General features: G+C 41.4%; 1 protein-coding gene across 2 annotated transcripts in view; it reads right to left on the reverse strand.

The window, feature by feature from the left end:
• Positions 1 to 648: 648 nt before the first annotated feature.
• rb1 (retinoblastoma 1) overlaps positions 649 to 12828 on the reverse strand; it is a 45576-nt gene continuing 33396 nt past the window's right edge. For both annotated transcript variants that reach the window (XM_061962227.1, XM_061962226.2), the window contains 9 exons: positions 11488 to 11654; positions 10731 to 10876; positions 10522 to 10626; positions 10283 to 10396; positions 3122 to 3270; positions 3012 to 3042; positions 2773 to 2915; positions 798 to 844; positions 649 to 719 (listed from right to left, as the gene is read on the reverse strand). In XM_061962227.1, coding sequence (XP_061818211.1) covers positions 664 to 719; positions 798 to 844; positions 2773 to 2915; positions 3012 to 3042; positions 3122 to 3270; positions 10283 to 10396; positions 10522 to 10626; positions 10731 to 10876; positions 11488 to 11654 — 958 coding nt within the window. In that variant the 3' untranslated portion in view covers positions 649 to 663. The remainder of the gene's footprint in view (positions 720 to 797; positions 845 to 2772; positions 2916 to 3011; positions 3043 to 3121; positions 3271 to 10282; positions 10397 to 10521; positions 10627 to 10730; positions 10877 to 11487; positions 11655 to 12828) is intronic.

Below are 12828 nucleotides of genomic sequence, written 5' to 3' on the forward strand. Positions count from 1 at the left end.
CACACACACACACACACACACACACACTAAATACAATTGTAGTCCAAGAACCATTAAAAAATAACTACTAAATGAAGCAGAATTTACTCACAAGTTACTCAATACTTGAGAGTAGTTTTTCACAGAATACTTAATTACTCTTACTCAAGTAATTATTTTAATGACTACTTTTTACTTTTGTCATATTATTCCAAAGTAACGGTACTCTTACTTGAGTACAATTTTTGGGTACTCTACCCACCTGTTGATGAGTCCAAATAAAAAAACAGCTCGACAAATTCCTCACTTAAAATAACAATTTACATTTTTTTTACATTTCAATCGTTTACAGATTTCCAATTTAAATCACGATTTCACACTGCAAATGTCACATTATGACTGAAACATTCCAAACGACAAATACACAAAAACAAAGTCAAGTTTGTGTTGTAGTAAGGCTTCAATTAAGTCAGTCTTAAAAAAATCAACTCAACTAATCTCACATCTAATGAAACCAATCATTATTTTTGTTTAAACCCTCCTATTATTCACATCTAATATCAACAATACAATTAAATAGAAACTAGAATCACACTAAATGTACAGAGAAACTTAAACCCCCCCCAAAAAACAAAAAAAAAACAGTTCATTGTGACAAACAGTGCAGGGTTGGTTCAGTAGGTTTTATTGCTTCTCCCTTCGAGATTCTGCATCCTCCTTCATACGACTGCAGGTGGAGTCTGCGTAGAAATGAGCTCTGGAGTTAGTGAAAAATGATACATGTAAAATAAGATAAAGTGGAAAGAGCGTCTACTTACTCATCTCATTGAGCCTCTTCATGAGGGTTGAATCTCTGCCAGATTTGCTGTTTAAATTACAGTACACCAATCATCCATCATGAAGAATATAGATTTCTAAACTATTTAAATACTCAGGTTAGTCAAATATAAGGAAGGACACGATTCATTTAAATAAGCATTACTTTTTTTCCTTGTGTATGCATAAATAATCTTATTCAAGGTCTTTCAAGCCAAGAATTCCCAAGCTAATGGACACAGAGCAGAGATTCACTACTATCCATCCATCCATTTTCTAGGGCCACAGGTAAGCTGGAGACTATCCTAGCTGACTGCGGGCGAAAGGTTCTGGGGCACCCGGTTCAGGGGCTTTGTACACAAACGTGCATGCGCCAGTAGCACGGGATCAGAAGAGATTTTTGATGCTCTTAAATTACTAAGTAAAATCATACATTTTTCAAAAATATGATTTTGTAGCATTATGTTATCCTTTTGCTGTGTTCAAGTAAGGTGTATTTTATGTCATACCAGGAAGAGGGAGTGTTAGAGGTGGTGGATTGGTCATCGGGATGGGTTTTTTTTAAACTCTCAACGTGGCAAAGAGCTTGTAATGTCAATCAATAAGTGTGCCTTATTTAAAATGTCATAACAAACGTAATTGCCTTACCAAACATACCGATTACTATTATATTTACAATGGTAGTTCTGGTGGTCAAAGTGTTTTTGAAGCAGAAAATGTGGGTTCAAACCACAAAACCCATGGTAGATGACTTATTAATAAACAAGCAATAGCCCACTGAAAGTTGCTTTATTGTTAACTTTGTTGTTTTGCATTTTATATCAATTATTAGACAATTTTTTCATCATGTATTCTTAATAATCCAAAACATGCATCTAAATAATTCCAGTTTGAGTCAAATAGTATCAAATATGTTTAACAAAAGTAAAACAAGGAAAAAAAGTGAAGACTATCGGTCGGGCTGCTGGTCGGGCGGCTTTGCCAACAAGTTGTCCTTTACTTAATGTTCATAGATTTGGCAACCTTAGTGACAACTAGCAGGAAACGTGATGCACATAGGAGGATATAATAATAGGCTTACAATTTGATTAGTTGCTTTTGTATGTTTTCATTGGTAGTTGATGGATGGTGATGTTTATATTCAAGTGCATTGATATGTTAGTAAAAATATTGTTATTTTCTGGCTCAAAGAGGAAAAACTTGCTGTTATATGTCTTTAAAAGAACAACAACAAGGGACGGCGTGGCAAAGTTGGTAGAGTGGCCGTGCCAGCAATCGGAGTGTTGCTGGTTACTGGGGTTCAATCCCCACCTTCTACCATCCTAGTCACGTCCGTTGTGTCCTTGGGCAAGACACTTCACCCCTTGCTCCTGATGGCTGCTGGTTAGCGCCTTGCATGGCAGCTCCCGCCATCAGTGTGGGAATGTGTGTGTGAATGGGTGAATGTGGTAATACTGTCAAAGCTCTTTGAGTACCTTGAAGGTAGAAAAGCGCTATACAAGTATAACCCATTTATCATTATTACTAACTGCTATTTGTGATGTAAATTACCTCAATGCATATTACAGTTTTTCTCATGACACTCTAGATATCCCTAGATATAACCCATGACTGTGGGACAGTCACTCAGGGCAATCAAGAATTCACACATTTACAATCACACCCAAGGTGGTCATCTGTTTGTGTTGTTCTGTGGTTAAAAACGAGTTTCCATTAATTAAAAAATGTTGGTTCGTAAATGGAAGATTCACTCATGAAGAATACTGTAGCTTGTGTGTGCCATGTGCCTGCACACACTTTATCACATACTGCTGTTATAACATCATTTTAAAAATGTATTTTGCATAAAAAAAACTTTAAAGCAGACGGCATCTCCTCGCGCTCGTTGCCACACTTGACATTGTTCTTCTCTTCTTTCTCTTTAAACCCAATACCCATAATAATATGATTTTCTTTTTACAAAAGGTTTCAACCCACCTTCCATCGGCTTCATCTTGCCCATCTCCATCAAATCGTAACCTCTTCAGAGGCTTGAGAGTGCCTCCCATATCCAAAGTTCTCTTGAAGGAGCGCTCGCCATTGTTGACCATCTGGTTGATCCTCTGGAAGCGATTGGACTGCTACACATGATGAAAAAAGAAAAAAGAAAAAACATAAACAATGACATTGTGATTGTTGATCAAGAAGCTGTATAATGCACACGCGAGGAAACCCACCCCAAAAGATTCACCAATGGACACCAGCATTCTGTAGAAAGAGACAAAGTTAGTCATCCCTTCAGTGAAGCTGACAGAACGTTGCTGTGCTGCCACCGTGAGGAGCTGACCTGCTGCGAGGAGTCATGATGCCAGGGGACAGGCGAGGGCTCTTCATGGGCGAGATGTATACGTTGTTGCTTCCCGGCACACGCAGAGGAGAGCTGGGGAATTTATAAGGGCTGCATGGTATTTGTGGGATTGGAGAGAGAGTAGGCGGCTGGAACGAAACAAACAACAAATGAAGCATTCAAGCCTGATCTTCAACGTTAATGGCCCCCCCGCCCGTTCTTACCTCTCTAGAAAAATGATCCCCAAACAATTTAGTTGAATAGCCCTGGTTAAAAACAAGGCTTACACACAAAGCATTGTGCTAGAGTTTAGAGCTAATATATTGTGTGTTTATCTGCTCAAACAACAAAAAAACATCACTTTTGTGTCAACATTATGTGCCTGTCAATATTCTCATTCAACCCGGTCAATGTATTCTCAGGGCTTTGAATCGATCACAACTGAATTGTTCAGATTGTTTTAGAAGACGTTTGGCCTCTCATTCGAGCAGGCTTCATCAGTGCTCTCAGACTTAGATAGGACTTATCTAGTCTAAGTGCTAGGTGCTGGATCCATAGTATTTATCAGCAGGAAAGGACATGCCCCGACAAGAATGATTTTATTCTATTGTGGTGTAAAACGACAGCTGTTAGGATGCAAAGAAGAAAGACCTCTGCTAGCACAACAACAGTCGCTCAGTGGTATCAACTCTGATCAGGTACCAGAAATCGTATTGTTTGGTACCTGCTTGTCACATCAGATTCAATATTATGTTGAAGAGGTTCATTTAGCCTACTAATGTGTATTTATAAATGGTTGATTTATATAGGCTAGTAAGGTAAAGTTTTGTACCTGACAAGTTTCGGCTATCTTGCTTCTGCAGCCTTCATCAGAGGTGTCACGTGATGTTAGTGTGACGTCACGCTAAAATCATTCTTTGACATTATCAGTGTCAAAGAATTCCGTTGTTTGGAACAACTGGAACACAAACTGGCCCGCTTTCGCAACCACTTGAGATTCACATTACGTTGCCGAGATGAAAGAGTTGTTCCAACAAGCTTGGGGATCAAAAACCCAATTCCGACGATGAACGCGGAACGAATTGTAAGAAAAGCACAAAATGCCTTGTTGAGAGAAAGAATACGATGCACGGTGAACAAGATCAACAACATAAAATAGCAGTTAACCGAAAAAAGGAGTGGATTTAAACAACGTTTCCCCCTGGACATGGAAACCGAACGGATAATGAATGGACACCTACAACATGAGCACGAGAAGGAATTCAAGACAACAAAATACAGTCATATCAGAAAACTTGAGAAGCAAACCTCAGAAAAAAAGGAGGAGGAACACACAGAAAAAAGAGAAAAATAGGTATGTAACCTTTCAAAACGCAAATTAACAGTAACGGAAAACAAGGTGCTATCTCGCGGTCTTAACTTCGCCAAAACCCCAATAAACATCCCATACGAAGAATCAGGGGCGTCACTAGCTTTTAAGGACAGGGGGGGCTTAGCCCCCAGGAGATGCACAGGATGCGAGCGAACGTAGCGCACGAGCACAAAACTTCACAAACGGCTAACAAAGACTTAGAAATTATTCATTGTTATTATTATTATATCAGTCGGTTTATTTTCAATCTGTGTTCAGTACAACAACAAACATGGGTTTGCACAGTGACATTTTGTTTACAGCACCAACAAGAAACAATTACTTGCATGATCCTTCAAGATACACTGAAACACAATGAAAGTCATGGCATTAGCCTCTATGTTATTAATTCACAACATAGAGGCTAATGCCACGACTTTCGCTCACAATACAATAATTGTTTGTTCCCAAATATTTAGAAGATGCACAGATTACATTTTGGTACATACGTTATGGCGTCACATTAGTGCCAAAAATCCGAGCGCATAAAAACTGTTATCGCGCGCTGATTCTCCACTTCGTGCGCGCGCGCGACGCCTTTCTGCGCGCTCTCTGTGTACTCCTGGCATCTCTCCTCGCGCTGTCATGTTTCTTTTTGGCACTTTGGGGGCGGGTATGCTTAGACGGCCCCTCCTTTCTGATTGGCTGTGAGCATTTTTCATATGACCGATCATTCTCCAGTGTAGCAACGTTGTAGCCATCTTACCTCGGACATCTAGCCTCAATCATTACATTGATGTCAATGGTACATGTACTAATTAAATTACCATAACTTGCTCGATTTTCGACCAATTTACAAACGGTTTGCCTTGTTACAAATCTTATTACATGTAGATATGACATAGGATGCTGTACCTGTTGAAATTACCTCTTTCGCTTTAAAAAAAAAAAGACTTAATTGTGCAACATAGTTGTGTAGTAGAGATGCGCGGTTTGCGGGCACAACCGCGGAGTCCGCGGATTATCCGCGGATCGGGCGGATGAAATTAAAAAAAATTAGATTTTATCCGCGGGTCGGGTCGGGTCGGGCGGTTGAAATAAAAAAAAATTAGATTTTCAATAGATTCAGGCGGGTGGCAGTTAAACCAATTCGGAAATATATAAACATAGTTAAATGTTGTTACCCACATACGAAAAACGAGCAGGCACCTGCTGCATATGCCACAACAGAAGAAAAAAAAAGAAAAGAGATGGACACTTTTCAGAATCAGAATCAGCTTTATTGTCATTACGCACGGAGCGGGTATGCGCGGATAGGCAATTATTTCATCCGCAACCGCATCAGAAAGTCGTCAACCATCCGCCATCCACCCGATGTAACATTTGATCAGAACCGCACCCGCCCGCACCCGCCCGTTGTTATATATCTAATATAGCGGAGAAGGGACGCCTCGCCGGGGTCCGGGACCGAGGCCCCTTCCCCCGAGAGGGCCCCACCGGGAGCCGTAGCTGATCCGCGAGAAGGGCCCGACGCACGTCCAGGGTCACCACCGCGCCCACCGCACCGACACCCCGCCTCGTCCGCCTTCGCCGCGGCCGGCGTCACGCGCAGCAGGTAAGCAGCTTACCTGCCCGCCACCCCCGTGGCCGGGGGCTCGTAACAGGGGTCACTCCGCGCGCTCCGCCCGCGCAGCTTACCTGCCCGCCACCCCTGTTGCCGGGGGCGCGTAACAGGGGTCACTCCGCGCGCAGTGCGCTCACGAAAGGGGTGGGGCTCACCCTGGTTGATATAGACAGCAGGACGGTGGCCATGGAAGTCGGAACCCGCTAAGGAGTGTGTAACAACCCACCTGCCGAATCAACTAGCCCTGAAAATGGATGGCGCTGGAGCGTCGGGCCCATACCCGGCCGTCGCCGGCAGCGAGACGCGCTTGGAGGTGCGCTCAGCGCGGCTCCCATATGATTGCGCACTGGTGTGCGTCTGGGTCGTGACAGCGTGGCACGCGAATGTCTGTGCTGCATTGGATCAGTCTCCTTTCTTTAACAGGCAAAAGCTTTATAACCTCACTAATGCCTTGCATCGTCTATATTAGATATATAACAACGGGCGGGTGCGGGCGGGTGCGGTTCTGATCAAATGTTACATCGGGTGGATGGCGGATGGTTGACGACTTTCTGATGCGGTTGCGGATGAAATAATTGCCTATCCGCGCATCTCTATTGTGTAGGGTCAGTGTTAGTCAGTTCTCTGATTATTTTAAACTGTTTCAGAATACATTATTAAAAGCTATTTTTAACATTTTAAAATGTATGTTATTGCTGGTGGACCAGTTCTGGCTGAAAGATGTGATTATGGTGTTTGTTGTCTTATTATTTATTTGGGTCACATTTTGTATTACCCTGTATTGTGTTTATGTGGTATGAAATAACCTTCATCAGCGCGCGACATTTTTTTATCCACTTCTTCCTCCGTAAATCTTGATACATATTGACGATGACCCGCCCTGCTATACTTCTGATTGGCTCTGAGCATTTTTCAGCATTTTTCGCCTGACCAATCAGAAAGAAGGGGCCGTCTAAGCATACCCGCCCCCAAAGTGCCAAAAAGAAACATGACAGCGCGAGGAGAGATGCCAGGAGTACACGAAAAGCGCGCAGAAAGGCGTCGCGCGCGCACAGAAAGGCACCGCGCGCGCGCAAAAAGGCAGCACGCGCGTGCAAAAAGGCAGCACGAAGTGGAGAATCAGCGCGCGATAACGGTTTTTATGCGCTCGGATTTTTGGCACTAATGTGACGCCATAATACGTGACTAAAATGGTTGTAAATTCAAGCCCTGGAAATATTACCGGTACTTAATTACTTGAATTAAAGTAATATCTGGATCGGGATAATTTGGCTTATATATAATATATTTATATATATATATATATATATTATGGCAAGCCGTTAACGAAATTAAATATATATGGAAGTCTGAATAGAAATGAGAAACGTTTATATATACTGTAAAAAAGAAAGACTTAGAGTCCGTCTGCTGATCTGAAAAAGAGCCAAAGCTGTCAAAGAGCTGAGGGACCATCTTTAAAGTGCAATGCTGAAACAAATAACGCAAACAATAAAATGTAACTTCCAGGGCTTTAGATTAATGTAGTCCCGTCGTCCCGGGGACGGTAAAAAAAATGCACGGGACAAAATGAAATGCTCCCCGGGACGATGGCTTTTAACCATTTTTTTCTTTTTCTTCTTATGTATTTATTAATTTTACATTTTATATTAAATGTCTTGGTTTTTCCTCCCTCTGAAAATCCTATGAAATGTTTAACAAGCCATCCTATAATAATACAACAGCTATTAATGTAACAATACAATAAAACAAATATATTTAATGATGTTTTTTTCATTATTTTAACAATATTACTTTATATGGATTCTACAAGAAACACAAAACTTAAAAACTAAATTATTTACAATTGCAGACACAAGGTTTCGTGCAGCTTCACTCATTGTAAAGGAAGACGGAAGTCCACGCAGGAGAAAAATGACTACAAAGATGGTGTCTGGGTTTTTCTTATATACCGGTATATATATACATATTAAGTCTTTCATATATATATATATATATATATATATATATATATATATATATATATATATATATATATATATATATATATACAGTACATATATATATAAAAAACTGAAGACTCTACTAAAACCATTAGTGGACGAGGGAAAAATAGACAAGGACAACTACCGGTACAGTTTTTTAGTACCGACAGCCAGTATCACCCCTAGAATATACGGCACCCCTAAAATACATAAAAAAGACGTTCCACACTGCCCAATTGTTGACAGTATAGGCTCAGTTACATACAACCTTTCGAAAGCCCTAGTCGAGAAAATAAAACCTCTCTTAGGCCAGACAAAGCAACACTGCAAAAACTCAAAGCAGCTGGCACAAGAATTAAGCACTGTAAAAGTAGAATCAGACGAGATACTCATATCTCACGACGTAGTTTCCCTATTCACAAAAACACCAGTGGTTGTCACAATAAACATAGTACAGAACCGCTTGCAAGCAGACTCAACACTCCAGAAACGAACAAACCTAACAGTTGAAAACACAGTCCAGTTGTTATCATTCGTAGCCAAGTCTACATGTTTCCTGTTCAGAGGGACCATATACAGACAGAAGGAGAGTTTTGCCATGGGGGACCCCCTCTCAGACATCATGAGTGGTTTCTTCATGGAGGACTTGGAGGCCAAAGCCATAGCCACCGCTCCCGAAGGATGTAGACTGTCCCTCTGGAGGCGCTATGTGGACACATCCTGGAGTTAAGACCGGCCACACACAAAGACTCACAGACCACTTAAACACCATAGACGAGACGGGAAACATAAAGTTTACTCGTGAAGAGGAAGAGCACAGATCCATCGCTTTCCTGGACATGAAAATCTACCACACTGAGGATGGAAGCATCAAGATTACAATATACAGAAAACCCACATACACACGGATCAATACTTACTATGGACATCAGAGCACCCCACAGCACACAAACTGTCAGTAGTCCGCACCCTATATGATCGCACCAAGGTGATGACAGACAACCATGACAGAGAAAAGGAGGAGGACCACATAAGACAGGCGCTCAAAGCCTGCAACTACCCAAACTGGGCCATAAACAAAGGCAAACGAGAGGTCCAGAGGAACAACAAGGAGGGGAAAAAAAGAAGAAAGGTTGTAGTCCTGAGAACCTGGGCATGGTCACCCTCCCATACGTCAGGGGCGTCACAGAACGCATACAGCGAGCGATGAGGAAACACCGCATCAGCACACCAGTGAAGCCGCACATCAAGCTTCGCCAAATCCTAGTACACCTTAAGGATCAGATCCCCCCTGAAAAAAAGTGTGATGTGATATACAGGCATGAGATCCCTTGCCTAACATGCAATAAAACATACATAGGAGAGACAGGTCGACAGTTCAGCACACGAAAAAAGTAACACCAGAAAGAATGTGAAAAGGAAACATCTGGAACGCTCACCCGTGCAACGAGAATGAAAGCAACGCAGGAAAATCTCAAATCAGCCATTTCAGACCACTGCAAGAGGGAAAACCATCTAATGAACTGGGAGGCAGCCAAGGTCATTAAATGGAAAGCAACAAATTCCATTGGTGGATCAAAGAGGCGGTTGAAATCAGGAAGCGGGCCCCAAAGACTGTCAACAGGGATGAAGGAGCCTACCAACTATCCCACACCTGGGACACAGTCCTGCAGGGCCGCCCCCGGCCGTTTGGTAGACATCCAGACGACAGGGGGCGCCCCACCCTACCCCCGGCGCACACCAGGGGACACCACCATCCCACCACTTCAGGTGGGATGGAACAATCCATATAACACGTCACAGATGACGTCACGCTAACATCACGTGACACCTCTGATGAAGGCTGCAGAAGCAAGATAGCCGAAACTTGTCAGGTACAAAACTTTACCTTACTAGCCTATATAAATTAACCATTTATAAATACAGACTAAATAGTCTTTATCCATTGTATTATTCAGAATACAATAAATTATGATAATAAGGCATGTCAATAGCAAGAACACTTCAAATAAAATTCAACATTGGCAAGTCTAGTTCATATGATAATAATATTAGTTTTAGAAAGAATGTGCCTGCTATGCCAACATAAGTAGGTAATATGAAGTGGAAAAGGGGAATTTGGTTCACCAGGGAATGTAAACTTAACAGAAGTATGCTGCTTGGTAGAAATGAGGCTGAATTTATGGGTGTTAGTGTCTCACCCTTTGGGAAGCATACTGCAGGATGTTTGTTTTCAGCCTCTGCATGAACACTTCGTTGTAGAATACAATAATGGAGTCATAGTGGCCCTCGGTGATCAGCACGTGCTTGAAGGTCTGTACACACACACACACACACACACACACACACACACACACACACACACAAACAAACAAGACAATATTCACTAAGAAGCCTAGGGGTCAATTAAACTATGGTGCTTGTAGACGGCTGACGTCACCTCCTGGCTGGTGTTGGGCATGCTCTTGTATGATGACACGATAGTCTTGAAGCGCAGCTCAACACTCTTCACTTTACAGATGGCATACATAGCTGACATCATCAGCTAGAGGAGGAAAGTGGAAGAAATGCATTAGGAGATTGAGGCAAGACAGCGATGAGGTGGTGACACAGGAAGAAGGTAAGATACAAGTGGAGGTTCCAGGCTACCTGGTCCAGGTGACGGTCTCTCATTAGCTCGTACTCTTGCTGCAGGGTGTGCTGGAAGAGAGTCCAGATGATGGGCTCCAGCTCAGGATGGGAGGACAGTAGATAGGAGCACAGCATCTTTAGCCTGATGTAGGCTAGACGATACACTGCAGAGGGGAAACCACACATCAGCACTTAGTAGAAAGTGGTTTAAAATAAAAAAAAGAAACTACCTCAGCTATAATGGCATTATATTTTATAGCTTTTCTGTATTTCCTCTGTATCCATATTACGGTTTGCTCTATTGACACATCTTAGGCATTATTTTACTTTCTGCATTGTTTATTTTTATTGCGGTTTATTATTATTTTTAAATTCATAATACTGCCTTCTCTTACTGTACACTCACCAAGTTTTGTTTACTAGGAATTAATTGTAGACAGCATGGAGACTTGTTTCTTTACTGTGCGCATAACAATTAACATTTGCTGGTCTTCTTCAAAGAGCACTGCTGAGGTGTGCTTATATAAGGCACCGAAACCCAAGACTCATGATGTGCTGCACACGCTGACATTTCTCCCTGAGTGCATGTCCATATTCTAGTTATGTATGTCTGTATTTTAGTACAACTGACACAGTGTAATACTATATTATGCTTTTAAAGGACATCAAATGATTGTTGTGGTTCATCTACATTACATGACAATGAGTAGGAATGTACCCATACAAAATGTTTGCTGTTCAGTTGCGGCGTAGCAGCTTTTGTGCAAAATCTTACATTTCTTGTAGAAGAGGCTGAGAGAGTTGGACCTCGGGTGCTGAGCGTTCTGGCCGGCAGATTGCAAGACAGGCTGGTTGGGTGGTGGAGGAGCAGCTTGAGACTCTGGATTGGCGGGGGACTCTGGAGGCATGGTGCGAAGGCCCGGGCGGACAGGAGAGAGATACCTAACACGACAAACAGTGTGTAAAGAGAGGGCAGATTTAACATTACCGTAGAAATAAATCAACACTGTATCCCCCAGAACATCTATATTTGAACTTAAATTACTTGCAATTAAATAGGATCCAGTTCTAGTACAACCCTGCACAACTTATATAGAACAGGGTTAGGCTGGCAAACATATTTGTTTCTAAGCTTTAGTCCGTATGGGTCGAATGCAATTTTCCACCACTTGCGGCAGTTATGTGTCAGCCTTTTGACTGAGTGACGCATGACAAGCTCAAACAATTAGACAAAGTATTGTGGGAGGAGGGTTTAAACAGAGATAGACAGACAACCATTCACACTCACTTTCACGCATTAGGGCCAATTTTTAGTGTCGCCAATTAGCCTATCCCCAGGTGAATGTCATTATAAGAGGGAGAAAGCCGGAGTACCCGGAGAGAACCCACAATGACAGTTTATTAAAGAAACATAATATGTATTTATTATAGAGCTGTCAAGTAATTATTATCTTTTTAAATCAGATTAATCATATTTTGGAATTTGGATGGATCATGATTAATCGCATGTCATTACTCGCGTGAATAATAAAAATTCACTTAAGAAGAGACCTCAATATTTGTACCGAAATGCAATTTTATTGTCATAATGTCATCCAGGAACATTTTTAAATGTTTTACTTGAATGCATGTCATTTATTTGCACACAACTTAGTAAGAGTTTTATTTAAAGTTCTTTCCGGCTGTATTTTGGAGTGACATTTGCTAGTGAGCACACCAGTCGAAGTCTTCTCACTCATTTTTGTACTGTCCTGACGTATGCATTTATTTTATAATTGATCGTATAGCAGTTAAGGTAAAAGAGCTTGTGCAGTCAAAATAAAGTGCAAGATTAATGTAAGTGTGTTCATGATTAATGCAATATTTATTTGTGATTAATCAAATGAGTTAACTTGTTAATTGTGACAGCCATGTGGGGTTGGGTGGCCATATATCTGTCAAAATTCAGCCAGTGTTTAGATTTCAAATAAACATATTAGGGATGTCACGGTATGAACATTTCTTATCACGGTTATTATTACGATTGCGAAATTTTTAAATGTGCTCAAAATTTTTAAAAAAATGTATACTGAAATGTTTTAACCAAGTTTTATTTAAAAAACGCAACACATTCAAA

The sequence above is a fragment of the Nerophis lumbriciformis genome, linkage group LG09 (assembly GCF_033978685.3).
Source record: "Nerophis lumbriciformis linkage group LG09, RoL_Nlum_v2.1, whole genome shotgun sequence".
Lineage (NCBI taxonomy): Eukaryota > Metazoa > Chordata > Actinopteri > Syngnathiformes > Syngnathidae > Nerophis > Nerophis lumbriciformis.